At 45.3% G+C, this 23507-nt stretch overlaps 1 protein-coding gene across 1 annotated transcript in view; it reads right to left on the reverse strand.

Moving 5' to 3' along the window:
- The window catches only part of FRMPD1 (FERM and PDZ domain containing 1), a 45231-nt gene extending 24484 nt beyond the window's left edge, over positions 1 to 20747 (reverse strand). The window contains exons 1-6 of the mRNA XM_026099348.2: positions 20672 to 20747; positions 16935 to 17086; positions 5713 to 6036; positions 4686 to 4790; positions 2465 to 2622; positions 423 to 525 (exon numbers count right to left, since the gene is read on the reverse strand). Of these exons, the coding sequence (XP_025955133.2) occupies positions 423 to 525; positions 2465 to 2622; positions 4686 to 4786 (362 nt within the window). The 5' untranslated portion in view covers positions 4787 to 4790; positions 5713 to 6036; positions 16935 to 17086; positions 20672 to 20747. The remainder of the gene's footprint in view (positions 1 to 422; positions 526 to 2464; positions 2623 to 4685; positions 4791 to 5712; positions 6037 to 16934; positions 17087 to 20671) is intronic.
- Between the last annotated feature and the right edge of the window lie 2760 nt (positions 20748 to 23507).

Consider the following 23507-nt stretch of genomic DNA (forward strand, 5'->3'; position numbering starts at 1 on the left):
GGATATGGAAAGCACCATCTTGGCAGAGAATACTTTGCCTTCAGGAAGCAGGAGAAACCCATGGGTCCTGCTGTGAGAGCGCTGTGGCCTACAACCTACTAAGCAGCATTTCAGGAACACTATGTATGCCTTTTGAACTACACAGTGAACTTGTATCTGTGGGACTTGCTTAACGATGACATTCAATGGCCTAAGCCTAGCCTGCAAGGCTGAGCTTAGGCAGGACCCTAAGGAATGTCACATCATTTGAGAGGGAGAGATATTCCTTTGAGATAATGATTGTCTTCACACAACCATATTTAGACTGCACTCTGTCAAATACCTTCATAATCACTGGTGAAACTTGGCTCCTGTATCTTTTCTCTCACTCCTTTCACCACCTCATCCCTGTGACAGCCCTCTGGTTTTTTGAAGGACCATACCTGATGATATCAGCTGCATGATCAATAGAAATATCTTCCACAGCTGTAGTGTTTATCAGAAGGATCTGATCACCTGGCAGCAACTTTCCATCAGCTGTGCTCCCTGTTGGAGATCAGCATATTGTTAGTCATGACAGACATTCTGCAAACAGAACTCTTGCTATTTGAGATGGCTAACTGCTCTGTGACCTGAGAAGATCCTGTTCCCACATGGCTTGTGCTTTCCTCAGCAACTTCCTCTAGATCATGAAATAGGGATTTTGGGTCCTGGAACTAGCTGGTACACATCGGCTGTGTCTGTACCACGTAGCCCTGGCTCTCCTCTGGCCTTGTGTGGTGCTTCTATACCTCAGGAAATTCCTCTTATGCATGTTTTTTTTCCCAGTTATAGCCCATCAGCACACTACTGTCATAGTCTGAAGCCAGTGACACACACTGCATGTCCTGGGATGCAGAAGGAAGGCTTAGGCTGTTTGAACAACATAGAAGGCCTTGTGGGTGGAGGAAACCAGCTGCTTGTTGGGACAGACCCTGACCCATGATGTCCCCAGGCCAAAGTAGTACTTGGGAGACAGATATTATAGTGGGTCAAAACTGCACTGGGGCTGTGATAAGAATTAAGTGGAATGGATGACTTAGAGGCTTAAAGCATGTACTCACTCCCTGGGTCTGTTAGCAAAGCAGATGAATCCATGGATGAGCTAGGCGCAGCTTCCCCTATCTTCCCCGGTGCCCACACTAAGAATGGGCTTGGGGAAGACAGTGGAAGATTGCCCCCACCAAAGCTGCAACTTCTCTTTTGAGTCCATAGTGACTACAGCTGTTGGTAAGATGCTGAAAACCCAAGGTCCCACACAGAGGGAGTATGCCTCTACAGTGAGGGATGAACAGCACAGGATCAACACAGATTTTTCATTTGCCATACTGTCTGTCCTTGCTGGTTGCTTGTCCTTCAGAGCCAAGGTCTAGCTATTCAGAGCTGAATGCAAACCCTGTGCCCAAGAAAGCCCCTTGAGCTCCTGGACAGTTGTCACAACATGACACTCCCTCTTTGCAAATTCTGTACCATGAGAGAGATCCCAGAGGTTCACCACGCTGTGCAACATTAGACACAAAAGCAAGGGCATGATGCTATCAGCAAGGTTTCAGACCAAAGCGCTACACTAGATCTTGGGATATGTAGGTTGGATTCCTGGCACAGTAACTTCTCCTTTGTGACTCATATTGTTCCTGTAATCTTGAAAAAAGGGAGAAGGTTTCCTTAAACACATGCACTGCTGGGAGAATGCACAACCAGTGAGAAAAAAGATTTCAGAGCTTTGCTACCTAGAAGAGTAGCAACCACAGAATCTATGGCGCTAAGGAGTACGTGATCCTCTTGTCTGAGAAACAAGTTTCTGTGAATGTGAACTCTAGATCTGTCACTGCCTGCCTGGTGGGTGAGGCAAAGCATTTAGTCCCTCTGACAGGCAGGTTTGCTCATGTATCAAACTAGCACCTGTCCCTCAAGGAAACCATAGCGTTAGGTAACATATGTGAAATGCAGAACACAGAGAGAACTGTTTGGAATTAAACTCATGGCTTTTAACCTTTAGCTCCCGCAATAAAAAAAACAAGACTTAAAAGGAAGTGTTTCACTGCACCCCAGTTTTAATAAAATGTCCAAGTTTTCTTATTAGGAAAAAAAAAACATGACAGAAAACCTCCCTCCCCACTCTTACTAGACCTCAAAACTCTATGCTAATTTAGCAACACATTTCACACGTAATGAATGGAAAAAAAAGTAAAATGTCACTAAAAAGCACTGTGAAAGAAGAGAGAACATGCTGTAGCACCTTTGCTAAACATGCAGAAAATAAGCATACTTAGACAGGCCACTGCCTCATCCAAATGGGGAAACTGAAACACAGGGCTGCTGAATATCACAGCCCACATGGCCTGGAAGAGCCATAAATGCACAGGTGAAGTTCATCATAAGTACCACCTGGAACACTTCAGGCCTCTCACATCTGCTGTTGTAGGGAGAGAGAAAAGGTGTCTACCTGCCGTGACAGATGCAATTGTAAGAGGAAGGCTTGGACAAATCTCAAAGCCATAGTGATGGTGGACCAAATCCTTGTATATTGTAACTGTGAGCTTGACACGACTAGCAGGCTGGCCACTGCCATCACTGGAGATATCTGTCACAGATGCTCTTCCCCTGTGAGACAAGAAGCTGGTGATTAATTAAGACACAGGCAGAAAATAACTCTTCAAAGAGGTTGAGAATCCCTACACTCCCCTTTCAATTGGCTGTACCAATACAGGGATAGATCAGTTCTTCTTGGTGTATCAGCATGCAGATCCACACTGAGCAGGTCTGCAGTGCTTCCCAGTGAAAGCCCAAGAAGTCAAGGTAGTTGTGCCAACTAGTTTCAAGGCGAGCTGGAGCCACAATTCTGTCAGCCAGCTCAGGGCAGTGTTCACACGGAGGGAGAACTCCAGGCCCTCTCAGCAGCAAACCCTCACCTGTATGGGTCACAGAAACACTTTTACCCTGAAAGGTATCAAGAGAAATTGCAGCTCTTGGCTCCTCCTGGAATCCAGTCCAAGGATGAGTGGACTTCCCATTTCCAGAGAATCACTTCTCATCTTTGGTAGATTCCTCACTGCTGGGAACCGTCATCTGTGTCCTGAGCACGGTTTAGTTTCAGAAAGGTTGGAGGATAATGCCTCATTGATAGTACCAAAAGTATCAATACTTCAGATGAGTTAAGCATAGATAAGGCTGTATCCAAATTCCATCAAAGCTAAGAACAAAGGGAGAGAAATTTGGAGAATTCTCCAAAGCCCACCCTGAGCTTTACATGTGGTGCTCAGGCACAATTATCCGTCACAGCCTTCTCCCAGAGGAGTTTCCCAGGTGAAGACTGATGGCCTCTACTCTCTCCATCAGCCTAAGCAATGCCAATAGCTCTTGGCCCCTTCAGTCCCAACTCTGTATGAAGGAGAGGAGTTAGATGACTCAAGCTGGAATTCCATGTGAGAGCAGCTTCAGAGCTGGACCATAGCTCCCAAGCCAGTGTCCCTGAGAAGAAAGAGGCCATGGGTGAAGAATACAGGAACAGTTAGGTGGTTCCCATCAAAGCTCATTTCCTGCCTCACTAATGCACTTCCATCTTGCCTGTAACTCCTGCACGGGGACACACTGGAGAAAGCTCAGTCGTGTGCTGCTCTTCCATCCATGACTCGAGACGCAGGGAATGCTGAGACGTTAGATAAAAGAACATCTGTGAATTTCAATGGGGATTCAGACAGCAAACTAAGAGCTAAACACATGGGTGCCTTCGTAGATTGAAGTCTGTCAGCTGAGAGCCAGTAAAATTTCTGCTATATTTTCTCTGACTTAACACTCTACTGCCTGAGTCTGTTGGAGATTTTAAATTGTAGTTGTCCATCCTATGGATCAGCAAATTTAACATTTGACAAATCAAAGAACTAGAGAAATAAAAACACAAAGAAAAAGCAATTGCAGTATGCAGCAATGAATGATATGAAAAAACATCTGTGATCAAACTCAAATAGTGATTCTGGCAGAAAACAACTAACACAAGATTCAGGATGTAGATCACATTTCAGGTTCTTCACACAGTGTGGGATTGCTTAACCTGATAATTCAGGTTAAACTCACCTGCTTAACCTGATAATTCAACCTCTTCAGGCTGATTATTCCAGTCAGTGTTTGAAAGAATTCAAACCCTTTGTCATTCATAGGAACAGGCAACAGATATCCGACACAGCATGCAAATATCCTAAGTTTTAGATGCAATATGTGTTGTTAACAGCAGAATTTTGATTCATTGCCCTTAGGAAAGGAAAGCAGCCATGGGCCAGGATATTGAGCATGCTGTTTCCCCCTTCTAAGTGCAACACAGTCTTGCCCTAGAAACACTGACCAACGGCAAGCCACACAGAGAAATAAAACCCCAATTGCAAGAGAAGCACATTTCACGTTGAACAGTACTACTGTTTCTGTGGATGTGGCTTGTGAAATCAGCACTGAGGAAAGCAGGAACATGCAGCCCACAGGAAACTGCAGGGGATTGCTTAAAAACACTGAATTTTCTCGGGAATGCAACAACGCGACAAGCACATTTCTCAAGAGGAACTGAAAGAATGGCTCAGATCTGCAGCCTGCGATTGCCTCTGTTCACTGGAAGCAAGCTTGTGCTGTCTCTGATCAAAGCTGATCAAAAGGTGTTTCACTCACAAAAACATGTTTACCTGGGTGCACTACTCCGAGAGCGATGGAGCCATTTTGCTACCATTTGTTCTATGCCACGTGCTTTGCGTGTCTGGACTAAGTTAGTCTCCAAATCTTCCATTTACCTGAAAGTGACAGAAATCACAGGAGAACAGAAAGACAGAAGATTTATGAAAACTTTCAGACATAGGTCACAGTTTCTAAGATCAATCCAGAACTCATGTTAAAAAATAAAAGGCACCATGGGAAAAATACATATTTTGACATCCTAGCTAGTATTTTTGCTTTGTCCGGTTACTGTTGCTATGCTGAATTAGCATAACAAAGAAGACTTGGGGTAATCTCTGTAGTCCTTTTTCATGATTTCTCAGCAAAAGAAAGCTGTCTTCCCTAGTCATAGGAAAGCCCCTCTCCAATTTGGTCCATGATCTCTCAATGATAAATTTGGAAATACCTACCAAGTACATTGATCCAAATTGGACACACATCTTCCATTGACCATCAGCACTACAATTAGTTAGTCTGTTATTTAGTAAACATTTTACTTCCATGTTTATTACCACCTCAACAGTTTATAATTGAAGTACTGGGCAACTAAATTAGGCAGCTGTTGTATCAACTACATAATTACAGCAAGCGGCACATACAGCCCAACAACATTTGCAGTTCAGTTAATAAGTGAAAAATACATAACAGTGAGGACTGGCTTGAAAAACAGAGGCATTTCCATTCTAAATCATTATCGTACATATAAAAATGCAGGGATATTGCAGCAAAGCAACTGTAACTACTTCATGTCTCATTTACTTTTTACAGTGTTCATATTAGCTCTAGAAGGACAGGGGACTTTCAAAGAGCCAAATTCTATCCATCACACACATCTGCATCATTTCTTCAAGCAGCATTTCCATAAAATGGTCTTCTAGTCTTTTCAGTTTCTCTCTCTAAATTAGAAGGCCAGCAGCCCACATTTTGAGATCTTAAAACATTATGTTCTGTTTACATTCTTCACATGCTGTGGTTGAACAATATGGAAGAGTCACTTACCCAACCTGCCTCCTGTGCATGTACCCACTGCTGTTGACAAGCACTGGTATTGTTCAGATTTGTTTTAGTCCTACGGAACTGAAGAACCGTGGCATTGGAAGAATTTGTCTCACATCTGGTTAATTCATCTTGAATATAATCACATCCAAAAATTGTATTTCTTGCGAAGATGCAAAGGCTACATCTGCTTCCAGATCCCAAACTGAAGGTGCGAGACTACACTCTGTCAAACCAGTTAATTTGCAGTTTTAACATTGTGCCTTCCAGGATGCATAAAGCCCATAGTCACACAGTACCTCTTCAAACACTGGCATAAACTGTTGGCTGCAGGTGAACCAAATGCAAAACAGAACAGAAAATATGGTTGTATCAACAAAAAGTCATGAAGAATGTCAAACCTCAGCTTTTCAAATATTGGTAAGGAAACAAAATTATTACATCCACCTTTCAAGTTTTGTTTTCTTCTCAGCCTGCAATACGCATAGGTACCCAGCTTCTCTCTCTTGTCTACCTCTCAGACAGTAAGTTTTGTGTGCCAGGGACGTTCTTCGTTATGCTGGGACTATGTGCAGGACACTGGGCTGCTGGTCCATTGTGGGAGCTCTGCTGCAATCGAAATACTAATAAATTATCATCACTGTTGCTTAAGATATAAAAGAAATGGTGGGAAGCTGCCAGTAAAGAGGCATGAAATATTTTGCCTGAACACAAATTCGATCTCTTTCCCTCAGCACCCTCCCAACTCACCACACTCATCCTAACTAATCTGTTCTAACAACAATGTGAGGTCAGGACCAACATTTGTTCGTTGATGTCTTTCCCTTCCAGCAAGCCTTTCTGGCCAATTTCACTGTCTGCCAATGTGGCAACAGACAGAAAAGAGGGTCATAAAATTAAACCCTTCAGCAATTCTTTCACTGAGTGTCCTTTTGGCTGCTCTTTTTTATGCAAGACAATCCAAACTTGTCCTTTCAGCCACACTGCTGTTGTACCGGCCACTGAGCAACAGCTCAGAGCTGTGTGGGGAAAATGAGCACCCTTGCAACCAAACCATGTTTCCCCAAGCAAAACAGAACTTGCAGGATGGAAAATCTGCTACCTTCCCAGAAGCATGAGTGGGAAGCAATCACAGCACAAATATAAGCACAGCTGTTCAGCAGCCAGAAAAACACATATATAGGACATATCAAACCAAGGCCTGAGCATTCATTGTCTATGCCTTGCTTGTTCCTTTCAGCCTCAGTAGTCCACGTTTTTGCCTGTCAGCTCTCTGGACACTGTGACACTCATGCAATGTTGTAGCTGCAAAGATCTTCTGATTTTAACTGAACCTCTCTTCTCAGTAGCATGAAGTGCTTTCAGCTTTTCAAATCCTCTTAAGTGCTTGCTCATTCCCTTCCGTGCTATGGAGAAAGCCCTAACTGCAATTGTTCCTTCCCTCCAAGAGACTCTCCCTTAAGTGGACTCCTAGAAATAGGTCACTTCAGTTGCTGATGCACTGAGACCAATTGCTGTTTGGTGCTTCCTAGTTACTTCCATCTGCCGTTCCAACCTCTATCCCTGTCCCTTGTCTTTACTTCTTTGCAGAAGTAAAATGTGCTTGTGCTATGCTTTAGAAAACTGAGCTCTATCAAATAATGAGTACCCTGGGGTGTTGCTGCCTTTGCAGTTCAAGTTCTGCACTTGTGTATTTGAATCTCATCTGAATTATACTGCAGGCTGGAATAAAAGCTGAAGAGTAAGGTACTTTTGGAGAAATGGTTAAATGCCTGTCATATTCCGACCAAGGCAGAAAAAGGTTGAATGGCTTTGCTGAACTGGTCATGGATATGCAATCTAGTTTCATAGGGTTTAAGACAGAAGGGACTGTACAGATGCCTGTTGACAGCTTCTCTAACCTTTCATACAACCTGTGATATTTGGTGGTTTTCCTAGAGCCTCAGCTCCCGCAGTCTTATGATTACAGCCAAATCCAAGATTTTTTTTCTTGACAAAAGAAGTTTCTTAACTTGCATGGCAAGGAGGAAAAGCTTGAATAATGAAGATAAAGGTTCAAAAGCCAGATGGAATATTAACAAAACACCTTCTAAGTAAATCAGGATTTTTCAGTCAAATAACATGATTTTTGGAAGAGGTAGCTATTGGCAGATATTTCCCTATAATAGTGCAAAACTAAATGCAGCAGCCCCTTCTTTCTCAGGGTCTCCCCAGGGTACACAAGCACCTGCATGTGTGTACCATGTCGGACAGAACGATGCAGACTTTCGCCCAGTAACACTATGCCTGTGCAGTTATCATCTCCTCCTTGCTGGTAAAAAGGCCCACAAAAGCTCTGAGCTGAACTCTTCTCCCATTTGTACCTGCTCTTTTGTACCTATTTTTGAGCCCAGCTCTCGAGCACATCACTAAGCAGCTTGACTAGGCTAGGATCCAAATATGCAGAGATACTTAAACTCTGTTAGAGAAAACTAAGACTACTCTTTCTGGGCATTTGCACAAATAACTGGCCAGTGCAGAGAGCTACTGTTTGGTATCTCACAGGAAACCTGGGTGATTCTGGCTCTTTAGCAATAATGCTGACTCAGAGATCAGGGCCTTGGCTATCGTCAGAGTGCATAGCCATGGGGAAGCTTAAAGAGGGTGTTCACAGACAGCAGCTTCGAGAAGTTGTGTCTGTCTCCTACACAGGGGAACAAGGGATGCAAGGAGCTCTGCCACAGTCACAAAGTTCTCAGTCTTAACTGGTTGTGCTCTATGCATCTCTACAACAGAAACAAGGACGTTGTTTCCCCATTAGCCTCCCAGCCACTGATGGGACTCTCTCTTTTCCACAGTCTCATTCTTGGTTGCTGCAGTGGCAAAGGAGACTTTAAATTTTCTGCTTCTATTGCAAATAAGTGACAAAATACACCTGATTTTTTGCCTTTTGCTCCTAGTCCACTTCAACATTGAGCGTGCGAGCCAGCCCTATGAGGAGAAGAAGCTGTGAAGAAATGGATGCAGACCATGGAAAGAAGGTAGCAGGCCCTGAACTGGTTAGGGTTCAGCCAGTTAGTTCAGATATGACCAGCAGGAAAAAAACATTCTTCTTGAGAAGAATATTTCCATTTCTCTCATCTCATTAAATGGAAGGTATCAATTCATTAAACTGAAATTTTCTAACAGACAAAAGTTCTACTTGTATTTTGAAATTATGTCTGTTTTAAATTATTAACTGCCATCAAAATGTAAAGCTGCAGAAGATTCTTACTCAAGTATGCTGACCCCTGCAGCTAATATCTGAGACAGAGCTGCACAGCAAAAAGAGGTACTTAACCATATTTCTAGCTGCTGATAGAGCTCTGAAATAGGAATAAGATTTAAATAAATGAATAAATAAAACAGAAAACATGGATTTTTTTAAAGTCACATATTTACAGGGTGTGAAACATTTGCAGATAGAGATTTCCAATACAAATAGAGAAGAAACTCATTTTCAGAGAAAAATCTGTGAGACAAACATTCCTTCCAGTGTACTAAGACAGCCATGAATTCAGAACCAGTAGTAAATCTAGCCTCTAATACAAAGCTATTGTAACTTCTTAAATTTTCATTTGAAATACTTCTTAGTTACATAGATAACATTGAAAGTCAGAGAATCACAGAATAGTAGAGGTTGGAAAGGATATCTGGAGATCTTCTGGTCCGACCCCCTTGCTCAAAGCAGGGTCAGCTACAGCAGGTTGCTCAGAATATTGCCCACAGAATACATTTCTACAACACTTCATCTTCAGTTCAGCATTACCAACTTGTTACAAAACAGCCATCATGATACTATAGGTTCCCAGAGTCCCTAATGATGACTGGGAATTTCAGATTTTATTTAATTTTTACCATCACCACCAGATTATAACACCTACCAGAATGGAGGTATCTGATCTTCACAGTGGTAACAAAACCACCCTTGATACATAATCCCAGAAAAATGCATCCTCATTAGGCAAATTAAGGGAAATTTGAGTTTTGGGTCTTTTTCTAATTTCTTGATGCTTTAGGCCTCTTTTGAATACTGGGAATCAGCAGCAATGACGCATTACTGTGAGAATAAGTATGTTTACAGCAGAGGCAGTGGAGAGCTACATTTTCTTTTGTATAAAATACACTTCTCTACCTGTGAAATCAGATGATCAGCTCTTGCCTTGTCATTCACCTGCCAGCTCTGCTGCTCTTATCAGTGGAAGATGAAGCCTGACTTGGCAGCTGGTACCTAATTATCGTAACTTCCTTTCTGTGGGGCATAAAAATCATGGATTAGGAACTGGTGCAGCTACACAAAGACTAATCCAGTACTCCTGCCTCAGATATGGATTTACCAAGCAAGTAAAGGGCTTTTAAGGCTTCTTCCGCCTCCCAACATGAGGTCAGCCTCCCAGCCCCTCTGCAGCATGTTTACAGCAAAGAATTAGGAGACCAGCCAGCTCAGGCCTCTAACCTCTAGCTAATCCCACATAACCTTCACAGGAGGCTTAGCCTGACAAACAGGTACGATCATGGAATACATTGAAACCCTGCCTCTGCCACCTTGTCATGCCAGGGACCCCAGTGCTAGCAATCACCACTATAGCAGATGTGGAGATAGTGCTTCTTTGCAGATGTTTCTAAGAATTCTGAAAATCCATTTTCTTCAACTCAGAAAGCCTCAGGGATTGGAATAAAAATTTGGGACACTGAAAATACAGGCAGTAAGATTCAATGACAGGAACTGCTTTGACCCAGTGTGTAAAGACAATGCTTCCTGTGGGTACTGTTTTTCAGTTGCATCAGTTTCTCAGAATCACAGAACAGGTGGGCTTGGAAGGGACCTCTGGAGATCACCTGGTCTAACCCCCCTGATCAAGCAGGGTCAGCTAGAGCAGGCTGTCCAGAATCATGTCAGTCAGGTTTTGAATACCTCCAAGGATGGGGAATCCACAACCTCTCTGGGAAACCTGTTCCAGCGTTCAACCACCCTCACAGTGAAAAAGTGTTCTCTTAGGTTCAAGTGGCATTTCCTGTGTTTCAGTTTGTGGCTATTGGTTCTCATCCCGTGCTTGGGCACTATCAAGAAGAGTCTGGTCCCGTTCTCTATACACCCTCCCATCAGATACTTATAAAAATTGATAACATCTCTCCTGAGTTAGAGAGCTGCTGGAAGGAAAACAGGAAAAGAAAAAAGTTTTTTGGAGGAACTGGGTCAGGAGTTGGTCCTGACCAAGGGTAGGTACAACTGGCTCCTGATCCAGTTCCTCAAAATCTGCCCATTGTGTTAGATTTTTAACAAAGCATAGTTTACTGTCACTCGAAAGAGGCTCCCAGCTGCAAAAATGGTCTGCTGTCCCCTTCTAAATGCTCCTTTTTTTGAGATGCTGAGAGTGTCCGAAAACCAGCAAGGCTGCAGCTATAATGGCATTAGCACCCTCCGCTGTTGCTAATGTGGCCTCAGTATCACATATCTCCTTTTTTTAAAACTTTGAAAGACAGTTAGTTCCATACCAGAACTCTTGTGTTTTAAAGTAACCATGGCAATTATAAGCTTCAGTAATGCCTCTGGAAAAGGAGAAGAGGCTTCTCCACCTCTCACGAAGTATTATGAGGATGCTGCATACAACAGCTGTGAAAACTACTTCCCAGAACAAGTTGTGAAAAATTCCATGATGGGATCACGCTTTCTCTCATGCCTTGAACCTTTGCTTTGATGTGATAGAGGCAGAGCAGTGTAAACAAATCCATCGTCCTGCTGATATCGAAACTATAGCCATTCCTGCTGAGAAGGTTCTCCAGAAACAAGTTTGTGATTCCAGTTACCCAATCAAGATGAACGTGCCTTTTATATCCTGTATAGCAGGTGGGACATCCTCACACAATGCAGCTGGGAAGCAAACCCTGGCTGGTCCCTGCCTGAGCTACATCAGTTATCTGGCATGCTGTTCCCTGCACACTAGTCATCTGCTACACACTGTCTTCAGAGAGGCAGGGGGGAACTGCAGCAGCAGGTTTTTTTCCTTTCACCATAAGACTGAGCTCTTTGGTTTTGAGAACAGGACACAGAAACCTGTCAGCTCACACTCAGTGTCTCTCCTATCAGAAGATGTCAGAAAGAACTGGGAGTCTCCGAAGACCATGGTGGTTTCCACATCTCCCCATCTGCAGGTGGAGAGTCCCAGCCTTTCCATCTGCTTCCAGAGATCTCAAGAACAGTGAAAGAAAGCTTCAGCCTAGGGACTTGTTAAGATCCTCCTCAGTCAGTGAACACCTCAAACTCTGAAGAATGCTTGGATTCCCATAGGATCAGTCAGTCAACTTGGGTCTTTCAGTCAAGGCGGCACTCTCCATCCTTGACATCAGGATCTGGTGCAGAGCTGCTAATGTTGGGCAGATGAAGGTTTACATGAATGGGCAGGTTCTTACATGGCAGAACACATATCTCGGCTTAAGAGACAAGGGATCCAGGAGTCTGGTAATGTAATGGGTCAATCAGAAGGTAGAGAGGGATCAATACAATTGGTAACATTCATCTCTGTTCCTTCCTTTCCAGCTGCTGCTCTTATCTGTATATTGTCAGAGTGTAGCCTGTTTTTTGCTTACCAGGTGGGTGATGGAGAACCAAGCTCATCCCTGGTGAACACAGCCCATTGTGAGCCTGGGATGAGTCAAAAGACAGTTTTGGAACAGCTGGGCTTCTTTGCAGCGTAGCTTTTGAAGGTCAGCCAGCCCTGACAAGGCATTGGGACAAAACAGTAATTTACAGACTTTCCACCAATCTTCTAAAGATGTTCTCTAAGATGTGGTCAGGGAAGATGGCTTTAATTTTGATCCCCTGGCCAAGCTCCCATTACAGCCTTCAGTCCCACCAGAATGTTAGCAAGCCCCATCTGGAAAGAGGATACTAGAAACCTTTCCAAGTGTTTTTCTGCCTGCGTAGCACCAGACCTACAGCAACTCTCTTCTCTCTAGGACAAATTTTACCCAGCACACCATCCATACCATGCTGCTGACACACCAGTATTCAGCATTAAGGCCTGCCCTGAAACATGAACAGCCAGAAGGTAAATGAACATGCAGGCAGTGCACAGTCAGGAGTTTGGCAGGAACACAGCCCAGCAACCAGCAGTTCAGCCACTACTTCACCGTATCCTTCTTCAGATTCCAAACAAACATCACAAATGCTGACTGGGCAGATCTCCTTTGTCTTCCCAAAGTCCAGGCCTTTTATGGAAATTAAGAATACCTACAGCCTCACACGCAGACATAGTCAGAGCAGTAGCCAGGCACTAGAGTTAGCGAGTCTGTCTCCAGCCCAGGCTGAGGCTGGTGAACAGAACATTTAAGGAAAAAGGAACACCAATAAACTGTCTGAGGTGAGCCATGCGAGTGTCAGTATTTAGGATGCATTTGAGCTGTCACTGTTATGGTTTCCACATAAACTAAACATGACCCATAATTACACAATTTAATAATATAAACCTCATTCACACACACACACACACACACACACACACACACACACACACACACGGAAAAACCACTGCGGTCATCCTCTCTCGTAACTCAACATAGTATGAGCAGGAGGAGGTTTACCTGAACGACTCTGTAGTGCTTCACTGGCTTCCGTGGAGACAATCTGCACAGACAGTCCCTTGGGCTTGCCCAGGTCAAAGGCCAGACCAAGGAGTCTGTATAAAAGTTGCCTCCACAGGAAGGGTCTTAGCCTGTCTGGGGCTCATCTGTCCTGCCCAAGGGGATGGTTCAGGGCATGATCCTCTCTCCATGCTCAGAGGGCAGATGGCCAGAACCTCACAGAAGCATGCACTTGCAAAGACAATTGGAACCTCCCTGCTTTCATTCTGCTGGAGAGCAAGGGCAGAAGAACAAATAGCGCCAGAGGCATCGCTGCACAGCAGCCCGTTACAGAGGGGCCCACAAAAGGTGGTCAGTTCTGGAACAAAATACAGGACAAAGTACAGCTTCCCATTCCAGTGCTAACAATGTAACTGGGCAGACTGTAAGCTCTGTCCCTCTGCAAGGTGTATTTATACCATTTGCCTTAATACCTAACATTTGTCAGTGTTTTCTCTGCCTAAAGCACACCTGGACCGTGTCAGGCCTTGTCTCTCCATCTTTATCAGTGGCCAAACTGTTCAAATACTGGTCCAAAACAGCACCTGTAAGGAACTTTGCCCAGAACTCATGACTGTGGATGCTAACCACCCAGAACGGCAGGTCTGATGCATTACAGGACTCTTCCTCTCCATCTGGATCTCCAAGCCATTGCAGAAGCATGGACAACATCTACAAAGACTGTAGAAGACTACACCAGCCCATCTAGTATTTTTTAAATTCTCTGATTCACCTATTGCTATCAGCAACCAGAAAGAGAAGCTGTGTTGCGCCAGATCCATATTATCTTGTCTGCTAAGCAACACCAGGCAAGTCCAGCATCATCTGATTCCTGCTCCAGTGCACACATGCCCTTTCCAGCTGGTCAGATCAGCCATCAGCGTATCTGACAAGCATGCTTTCATTGTGCTGGTGAGCAAGTTCTGGCTCATCAACTTCTGTCACTGAGCACCACAGGCAAAAGCACCAATCTGATAAAATTAATTTTTCATTGAACCATCAGTCAGCCTTGGGATTGAGCAATGATCTGACAGCCACCATAACCTCCACCCACTAGCCTATTCTCACAGCCAGGACAGCATCTGACACCAAGAAACAGGTCCCACACTGGCTGGTCCTAATGGAGTGCAGCAGCCTGACGTAATATAATTTCTGATGCTTTCTAAGAAGCCATGATCCTTGACTGGGCTCCTCCTCCCGTGGTGCACCGTACCCTCCACTCTTAGCAGAGGAAAGTAAGACATCACATGGTAAGAGGGCAACAAAGCACTACAGGGGATATAATTTGTATCAGAAGCATGATGTGTCCAAGCTGTAGCCCCCACGAAGTGCTGCCAAATCATAGCATTGTTTCCTTCTCATCCAAAATGGAAAAAACTTCAATGTACAGAACTTTTTAATATCAGGGAGAGAATTAGGAAAAAAAGAGAGCCCTGATGCCTCCTAGTTTTACTGAAAACCCAAGTTTTCACTGAAAAACACTTGTTGCTGGGCGGGGGGGGGCGGGGGGTGGAGTAGGGGGAAACTTTCCATTAGCCATAAATCAAAGAGCTTCAGCACAGGGAAATTTTGAACGCTCAGAGCAAACCAAGAAACACAGGAGATATTATGCTCTGGGCCTTGATGATGGTAAAACCCTGCCTCATGCAATTGCTGCACATAGATCAAGTTTCCCAGGAACAGCAGAGATCTTGACACATACTTGTGCCTTTACTTTCACGTTCCAAATACTTGAGTTCTTGGACCTTTCTCTTTTCCCAGAGAAAGTGAAGTTTTACAGCAACATCACCCCAAGATAACTTACCCAGTCTCTGACAAACCAGAATATCTCCATAGGTGCATGTTACTGGGGATAAGCTCCTCAAAGCCCTAACATCCTCCTTCAGGTGCTCTTCATGCAAAGAAGCCTGCCTTACTTTCAGCAGATGTGCCCAGCAGACTGATATGAACTGGGGACAACATGACCATGGAGGAGAGGAATTGCACAAAGCTCTGCTCAACCTGAAGACACCCTGTATACTAGCAGAGTGGAGAGACTCAGTACTGCACCTGAACCTCACATGACATGAGTCTTGCAGCTGGTACGGAGCAGGCATGGTGGCTCCAAGCCTAGCACTGAAGAAGCCGCCTTGTTGCAGCAAAATAACAGAGGCAGGAACTCAGCAGCCACCGACCAGCTGAAAGATGAAGCTGAAGGTCTAGCTGAGCTGTATGCTTCATAGCAGTTATCTGGTGCAGCCATCTCCCAAGAGGCTCAGAGGAGTCATTGTCATTTAGCATCTTTAAGCAAAAGCCAAGTATTTTTTACAAGGCCCTCCCTCAGTTAAGCCAGAGTATGTGGTTAGGGGCATCCTCAGTTTCAGTTCCCTGGCCTGAACAAATGCAGGAGGTCAGTATGAACTGCTGAGCTGGAAGAGGACTGAAGGAGGGGGGGGAACAGTGGCTGGGAAACCTTGAGGAAGTAGTCATATATTTGCTTTGAAGGAAAGAAAAAGAGAAGTGTATGTTGTCGGCTCCGGTGCCCCAGACACAAAAGACTTCCTCAGTCAAGAAGGGAGAAGCAAGTCCAACACTACCAACCTGCCCTCAAGCCAATCCAAGGCTGTTCTGCCTGGCCCAAACTCTTCCAGTCCCAGCTGGGTTGAGGCCCTGGTTATTCTCCTCATTGTACAGGCCTGAGGCAGGGCCTCTTGCTCCTATCAGCTGTTTTTTTCCTGCGCCTTTTTAGCTACAACAGCCTCTCCTCTGGTCCTGACAAATGCTGGCCCACATCTATCCAGGATGCTGACATAAACACATCTCTCCTAGTATGCCACCTCCTCTGAGCATCTTCCTCTCCTCTGTCACACACATGCCATGTTTTAAACACGGCCTTTATATTTTCTCCCATGCTACATTCTGTTCCAGGAGCTCACTACTGGTATCTACAGAGGTGCTCTGTTTCATTTCAAATTCCCCTTTGGTGCAACATCCATATAACGCCTACCTGGACACTTGCTGCAGCAGGACTACTCCTTCTTGCACTAGCAGAAGTAATGACTATTTCCTTGCCTTTTGTGTCTATTTGTCTTTACCTGTTTCCTCCTGCCCTTAACAAAGATCCCAAAGGCTGCTTTGATAAGTGTCTGGAGCCAGCAAGCTTGGCTTATGGCTTGGGCTTTCGGCTGCACTGTCAAGGTGGGTTCATTCTAACCCCACAGCTGCTTACTTGGGGGACACTGGCTGCCAAGGTAACTGGAATGTAAGAAGGAAATGATGGCTGCACAGCAGCTGCTCTCCATGGAGCACCTGAAGAGTTAACAGGGATAGCTGCTGCCACCCTTTCCCCCCCCCCCCATCTCCAAGTACTCGTGCCCTTTGGCACCATGTGAAACACTTGTCCAGACTCAGGGAACCTGGAGCGTGGTTTATGCAAAGAGTTCACATGCTGACTAACAATCATTTTCACAAAAGCCCTACGTCCTTGCCTGGCTCATACATCTAGAGCAGAAGGGTAGAAGCAAGAATAGTTTCACGCACGGTCCATCACACATAAACTGAAGAAAACAATAAACAGAATGTTCAAGGTGAAAAGGGGAAATCAATACCTTTTCTCCTGAATAGCTTCACTGCCGAAAATAGATTTGTGGAGAAATGTGTGGAGACTTTCGTTCCTTCAGTAATATCTCTCTGGACAAGAACCGTGTATATAGGAATGTTTCCTTCTTATTTCCTGACTTAACTTTCCAAGAGAAACTTCCTGCAGAGGTGATAAAAAGAAATGTCTGAGTGCTGTTAGCTCCTCTTCCCCAGCCCCTCATTGCACAATATAGTCAAATTAAGCAGCAAACCCTATTAGCAACACTTTCATGCCACTTGCAGTTTGCACAACAGGAAAAAAAAAGATTCTCTGCAGAGCTCCATATATTGGCACTGACCTCCAAGTTTTGGTGCAGGTCTGGAACCAACAAACATGCCTGTACAGTTCAGCACACCGGAATATTTCTAGTGTCTTCCTGGAATTGCTCACACAGAAAATTCACCTTATCATAGTTTTCAGGGCAGACAGTTTAACAGGTTCCTCCATACCTGGAGGTGATCTTTATTTCTGGCATTGAGCATGAAGACCATGTGCTGGGAAACAATTTCTGTGCGTGCCCTTTTCGCAAGTATCAGGAAAGGAAGAAGAAAGAAAGGGAGAATACATGTACCTGTGAAACAGCTCTGCATGCAGCATAAGACTGCAGTGTTAGTATTTCTCAAAAAGCCTAAGAGCTTCTCTTGAGCTTTAAAAATGACAGGCTTTTTGCAGGCATTACAGCCCAGAGAGCTAAATAGCATTAGACAGGCTGCTCTATTTGCTAGCAGCTTGCTTAGCAAGAATTTAAAGGGTAATTCAGTAAAACATGAAGGAGTGAAATCCAGGATAAATTATATAGCACTAAGTTAGGAAACACATGCCAGATGCAGCTACCAGTGGCTAAACTAGAGGAGCAAGGGAGTCCCTAACAGCAGGCTCCACAATTGTCTGCAGCCCCAGCTTTACCCACATGTTGGCTTTCCTGCTGTCAAACATTTCTTTCCCACAGCAGCCATAGTCAGTAAAGGACAAGACTGAGAAGCTCTGATGGAAAGGAACCTCCTCTGCTATTTCCTGGAGGGCTTCCCTGTCTTTTCCCAAGCCTCTTTTTCCTCCACAGCCCTCCTGCCCCTCTGCTCAGTCTGAGAAATACTGTGTCCACATTTCAGTTTCTGCAGAAACTCCTTAGTAGCATGAAGTTGGATGGAGGACCAGTTTCTTCCTCTGAATTGTGCTGTGTCCTTGCAGTTTGCTCCACAACCCCCTTGCTTTTGGCTTTCGCACCTGATTCAGTCACAGAGCTTACCCATCAGGAGCTGGTCTTGTCAGAGATGCATTGGCTGCACACTTTGCTGGCTGGTTTAGAAACAGCAGGGTAGAGCAAGGGTTAGGTGCCTCTCTATTTGAATCCAGGGAAAATTTACTAAATGAGAAGGAAATCCTGCCTTGCAGGCTTCTAGAAGTTTTTCTTATACAGCTTTGACTTTTATCAAATTGTGCGATAGCCCTCTGAACCTTTCTTCCTTGCTTTGCTGCAGAAATGCTCCACTCTATATGAGAGTGGAAACAGCACCAAGGAAGGAAAAGTGAGTGAAATGGTCCATTAAAGGCTTCCGGTCTAACATGACTGCCATTTCATCTCCAGTTCTGCAGATGTTTTCTGTGTCAGCAGGACTGCTTATACACTACACCCACCTTCAGGAAGGAAGACAAAGACAAGCAATTGCAGGGAGTTAGTAAAAAGGCATGACTCTCAAAAAGTGGGGATCAGCATGCATATCCAGGACCAGTTACATGAGGAACTCTGGGAAGTGTGTTTTAATGGTTAGATATCCATCATTAACACACCCAAACTGAGCAAATACAATCACTTCAGTCTGAGAGACTAATTTATATTATCTATCAGGTGAATTTGCACTGCCACCCTGATTTTATCCAGTATCCTTCAGAGCTGTATTCCACCTGTCTTGGCTTACACTGTCCTGCAAAGATCTTGCCTTTACCTAGCGAGAGCACCACCCACGATTCTGAAGAGGTTCTTTGTAGCACAGTGCACCTTCCACATACCAGTTAAAACTACTCTGACTTCTGCTCCTTCAACTCAGGCAAAATTTCTTTCCCCTTATTTTTCCCTTGTGGTTAAAACAAAACAAAACAAACACACAAAAAATATCAAGAACAGTGACTCTGAATTCTACACGGGAGAAGGTTTTATTTTGGTGTTATTTGCATAGCTTTCTGCCATGCAAGGGAAAACTAGCGCACAGAGTTTGGTGTGAAATCAGGCCAGCAATTGCTAAACAACTACCTTAAATGAAGAGAGAAGCACTCAAAATTCAGGGTCATTAACATTTCATTCAGACAGAAAGAGCATAGAAGGCCGTGATGCAGCTAGGTAGTTATTTCTGGATAAGAGATAACAGGATAGTAGGATACTAGACCAAATCCCAGCCCCGCCAGCTTTCTGCTAGATTGCTGGGTTAGTACAGCAGAATCTCTCTCACTCTTTATAAGCCTAATCACTATGTCTATACTTGTTTCACTGATGAGAGCAGGTTTTGGGTCAGAGCACACAGAAGCTGGCTATAAGCTCTACTAGCAAAGCAACTTTCTTTGTGGTTTTTGAGAAATAGTCAATGCTGAACAAAACCTGCAAACAGCACTAAAGTGCCTCTTGAAGCTGAAAAAAATCAGTTTCGAAAAAAAATCTTAATATACACTGCTATGTACCTGCTATATGTATGTGCTTTAGCAGTGACCCCAAACTACCTTCTACCTCTCAGAGTGTCTGCCCGCAACATCCCCATCCTCCTCCACCGCCTCTCTGCATGTCAGGGGCAGTTTCTTCCAAAGAGACCAAGGCAAACTAGGTCAAGAAATAAGGACAACACTGCCATAAGCAGATGAGATGTGCTCCTAACCAAAACACCCCTTCAATAGGAAATCACAAGAAACAAAGTTTCACAGAGATGACTCACAGGTAAGACAGAAGTGATTGGAGCTAGTCAGTTCTGCTGCTGGCATGGGCAGTTTTGCAAGTTTCCTGTGTTCCCCCTGAAATCTTCCACAGCATTGTGCTGTGTGTATTCAGAGATGATACGCAGGCAACAATTTACAGAGCAACTTTGTCATGAGAGAAGACAGTAACTCCTTCAACATGGATCTAACCTGACAGGTACAAGGACAAGATCTGCAAATTTGGAGACAAATCCGTTTAGAAACAAGTCCCTCTTCATCTCTGCCAAACCTCTCTGATGGACAGAAGCTGGGGTGGATGTCACTTTGTGGCATTGCTGCCATGGGAGCCCTGTCCGGCAGCTAGGGAGGCACGTGCAGCCCTGCCCCCAGCCTGGCCATGAGAGCCCAGGATGGAGCTCGCCTGTTTGAAAGGACGGCGCAAAGCTCGGCAGCTGTCAAAGCTGACATTAGCCGGCACTAAACACTAGTGGTTCAGGCAACTTGGACCCGACGAGAGTCACGGCGCGGTAGAATGCAGCCCTGCAAATCAGCCCCCGCGGTAGGGATGCTGCAGGACGTCGCCGAGGACCGCGTCACCTGCCCGCCCCAACACGCGCCACGATCGGCCCCACGCCCAGCTCCCCGAGGGGCTCCCCACGGCCGCGCCGCCCCGCCGCGCAGCCCCACGAAGCGGGGCTGGCCGAACCCGCAGCCCGGGCAGGGACCCGCCGCTCGGATGCTGCTCCCGGTAGGGACAGCAGTGTCCGCAGCTTCCCGCCGCCGTGGCCGGGACGGGCACGCCGTTACCTGGTGCGAGAGCCGAGTCCGCGGCGCGCGGAACCTGCGGCGGCGGCAGGTGGGCCTCTGCCCCGCAGAGGCGGAGCCCGGCACGGGAAGCGGGGGGCCGGCGCCTGCCGCGACACCGCCCCCGGGGCGCGGGCGCGGCCCCAGCCACCGCCCCTGCGGCCGGCCCGAGCACCAGCCCTGGGAGCACGGGGACGATGTGAGGCCCCGCGCTGGCCTTTAAAGAAGAAAACGTCGCTCCTCTCCGCTCTCCTCTCCTCCATCCATTGCATTTGAACCCACCACAGTTCCAGCAAAAAAATAAAAATAATAAAAAAAGCCTATTCCCCTGACTGCATAGCAAAGTTGGACACTCCAGTCATGCACACACTGTTATTGGTCCCCACAGCTACAATCTGTCTGCCCTCTCTGGGCTGACTGTACTGCAGGATCCCAGTACTCCATTTTCCCAGGATATGGGTTTCAGGAGAGGTGCAGTTTTGTATTCGGGCTGGCCCAGCATTCCCATCATGTTGCATTGTTATTGAGATACCCCCTAGAATCCAGAGCACAGTGACTTTGATATTGAGCTACTTAGGGGAAGCTAAAACAACTTGCTGCACCTACACAGACTTCTGAGAGGCTGTGTCTTGGCTCTGCACTGTATTTCCAAGCAAGTCACAGGGTTTTTTTTCTTTGTTTTTTTCCGAGCCTCTGCAGTGCTCTAGTTCCTGACATACTGGACATCAGGTAGTGGTGTTGAGGGCACAGAAAGTGGGTGGAAGGCTGCTTGGAGACTGTGCAACTTCCATTAGTGCTGTGCAAGCAATTACACAGGGACACAGCTCCATTGCCTCAGTTTTTCCCTTCCACTGGCCTTTGCTGTAAAAATGCCTGCTCCAGGTTTAGCTTCTTTATGATTGTCTGCAGCCCTTTATTTAGCACAGGGATGGTCAGGAAAAGATGACAGTCACCTGCTGAAAGGTATTGATTTTCTTCTGTATTGTGCCTTTCCGGTTTTGCTCTGTAAACTCCCTAATTAGCTCAGAGTATTTCTGCACTGCGTATCCTTCTGCCTTTACCTTGGCTGCTCTTTTTGCTCTTAATCCAAAGACTGCTCTTCTCCCAACCATCTGATCCTCAGAAACTCTGATTATTGTTCTCTTCTACTGACATAAAAGCTGTTTGTCTGGCACCTTTCAAGATCAGTGCTCCTTTGTGACCACTGAACTTGCCCAAAAATTAGCTTTGGACCAACGTCTGTAGTTAATATGACAGTAAACAGTGCCTAGGAAAAGGTTTTGCATCAGCTGCTGATTCATGCAGCTTTCCTGGACAATCTACTCCATACCTCTCTTCCGACCAGTGCCCCCTATTTCCATATTCTGCAGCTGGCTCTTTCCTCTGCTAGTTCAGGAACAGCCAGTCCTGAATCCTTGACTCCATGGAGGCTTTGAAATGAGCTTGGAAAAAGGCTTGACATTTACACATTGCTGGTTTGGTTTCTAAGCTTCTGAAGATAGCCTTTATCCAGAATACCCAATTCCTTTAGATTCGCTGGCTTGCAAGCAGAATTTTGCTTTTCACCACAAAATATCAACAATTCAAAATTCGAAGGGTCTTTTGAGTATCAGAAGCTTGAAAAACAGGAAGCAACTTCACTGGCAGTACTGAGGTGTAAGAGGTGAAAAGCAAGAGCTTTCTGCTCCCATAGTGACAAACGTCATCAGCAGCAGCTGCCTGAGTGAAGAGAAATGCCCAGGCCAGCCTCAGACATGGCCCTGAAGAGGCAATGGAATATAGGATCTCAACAGTCACCAGGAGGGGGCCTCAAGCAACTCAGTCCAGCTTTTGGCTGAGCTCAGACTTGAAGCAAGGGGTAGCACTAGAGACCTCCAGAACTCTCTTCTGAACTGAATCATTTTGTGATTCTAGATCATGGGTCAGATGGACTCAAAAAACCCCAAAGAGGTACTTGAAAAAAAGCCATGTACAAATCTTTCACAAGATGCTCTGATGCTAAAAGTTTACACAGCTTCAAAAAGTGGCTGTAAATGCCTAAGGGGACCCTTAGTGCAAAAAGACCACTTGCATCTCTGAGTCTCTAAGACACAAATCACTGATCTGGAGAGGCAAGATAGGGGGAAAATATATGGTTTTATTTGCTCTTACATGATTAAGAATGTGATTGTATTGTGCTAGGCCATCTACAAAAACAAAACTAGATAGTCATTCTCCTTAATCCTTCCTAAATCCTTCTGCCAAAGTATGATATAAAGCATACCACAAAATAGATCTTTTAATGTTGTATTTCTGAAGCTGTGTGACTACAGTGCCTTCACAGAATCACAGAATAGTAGAGGTTGGAAAAGATATCTGGAGATCTTCTGGTCCGACCCCCTTGCTCAAAGCAGGGTCATCTACAGCAGGTTGCTCAGAATATTGCCCAGTTGAGTTTTGAATAACTCCAAGCATGGAGAATACACAACCTCTCTGGGAAACCTGTTCCAGGGTTCAACTACTCTCACAGTGAAGAAGTGCTTTCTTATATTCAAGTGGAATTTCCTGTGTTTGAGTTTATGCCCGTTGCCGCTCACCTGTGCTTGGGCACTATCAAGAAGAGTCTGGCCCCTTGCCCTATGCACCCACCCTTCCATCAGATATTTATGAACATTGATAACATCACCCCTGAGCCTTCTCTTCCCCAGGCTGAACAGTCCCAGCTCTTTCAGCCTCTCCTCCTATGACAGATGCACCAGTCTCTTAATCAGCTTTGTGGCCCTTCACTGGACTTGCTCCAGTAAGTCCGTGTCTGCTTGTACTGGGGAGCCCAGCAGGGACACAGCACTCCAGGTGTGGC

Source organism: Dromaius novaehollandiae, chromosome Z (assembly GCF_036370855.1).
Source record: "Dromaius novaehollandiae isolate bDroNov1 chromosome Z, bDroNov1.hap1, whole genome shotgun sequence".
Lineage (NCBI taxonomy): Eukaryota > Metazoa > Chordata > Aves > Casuariiformes > Dromaiidae > Dromaius > Dromaius novaehollandiae.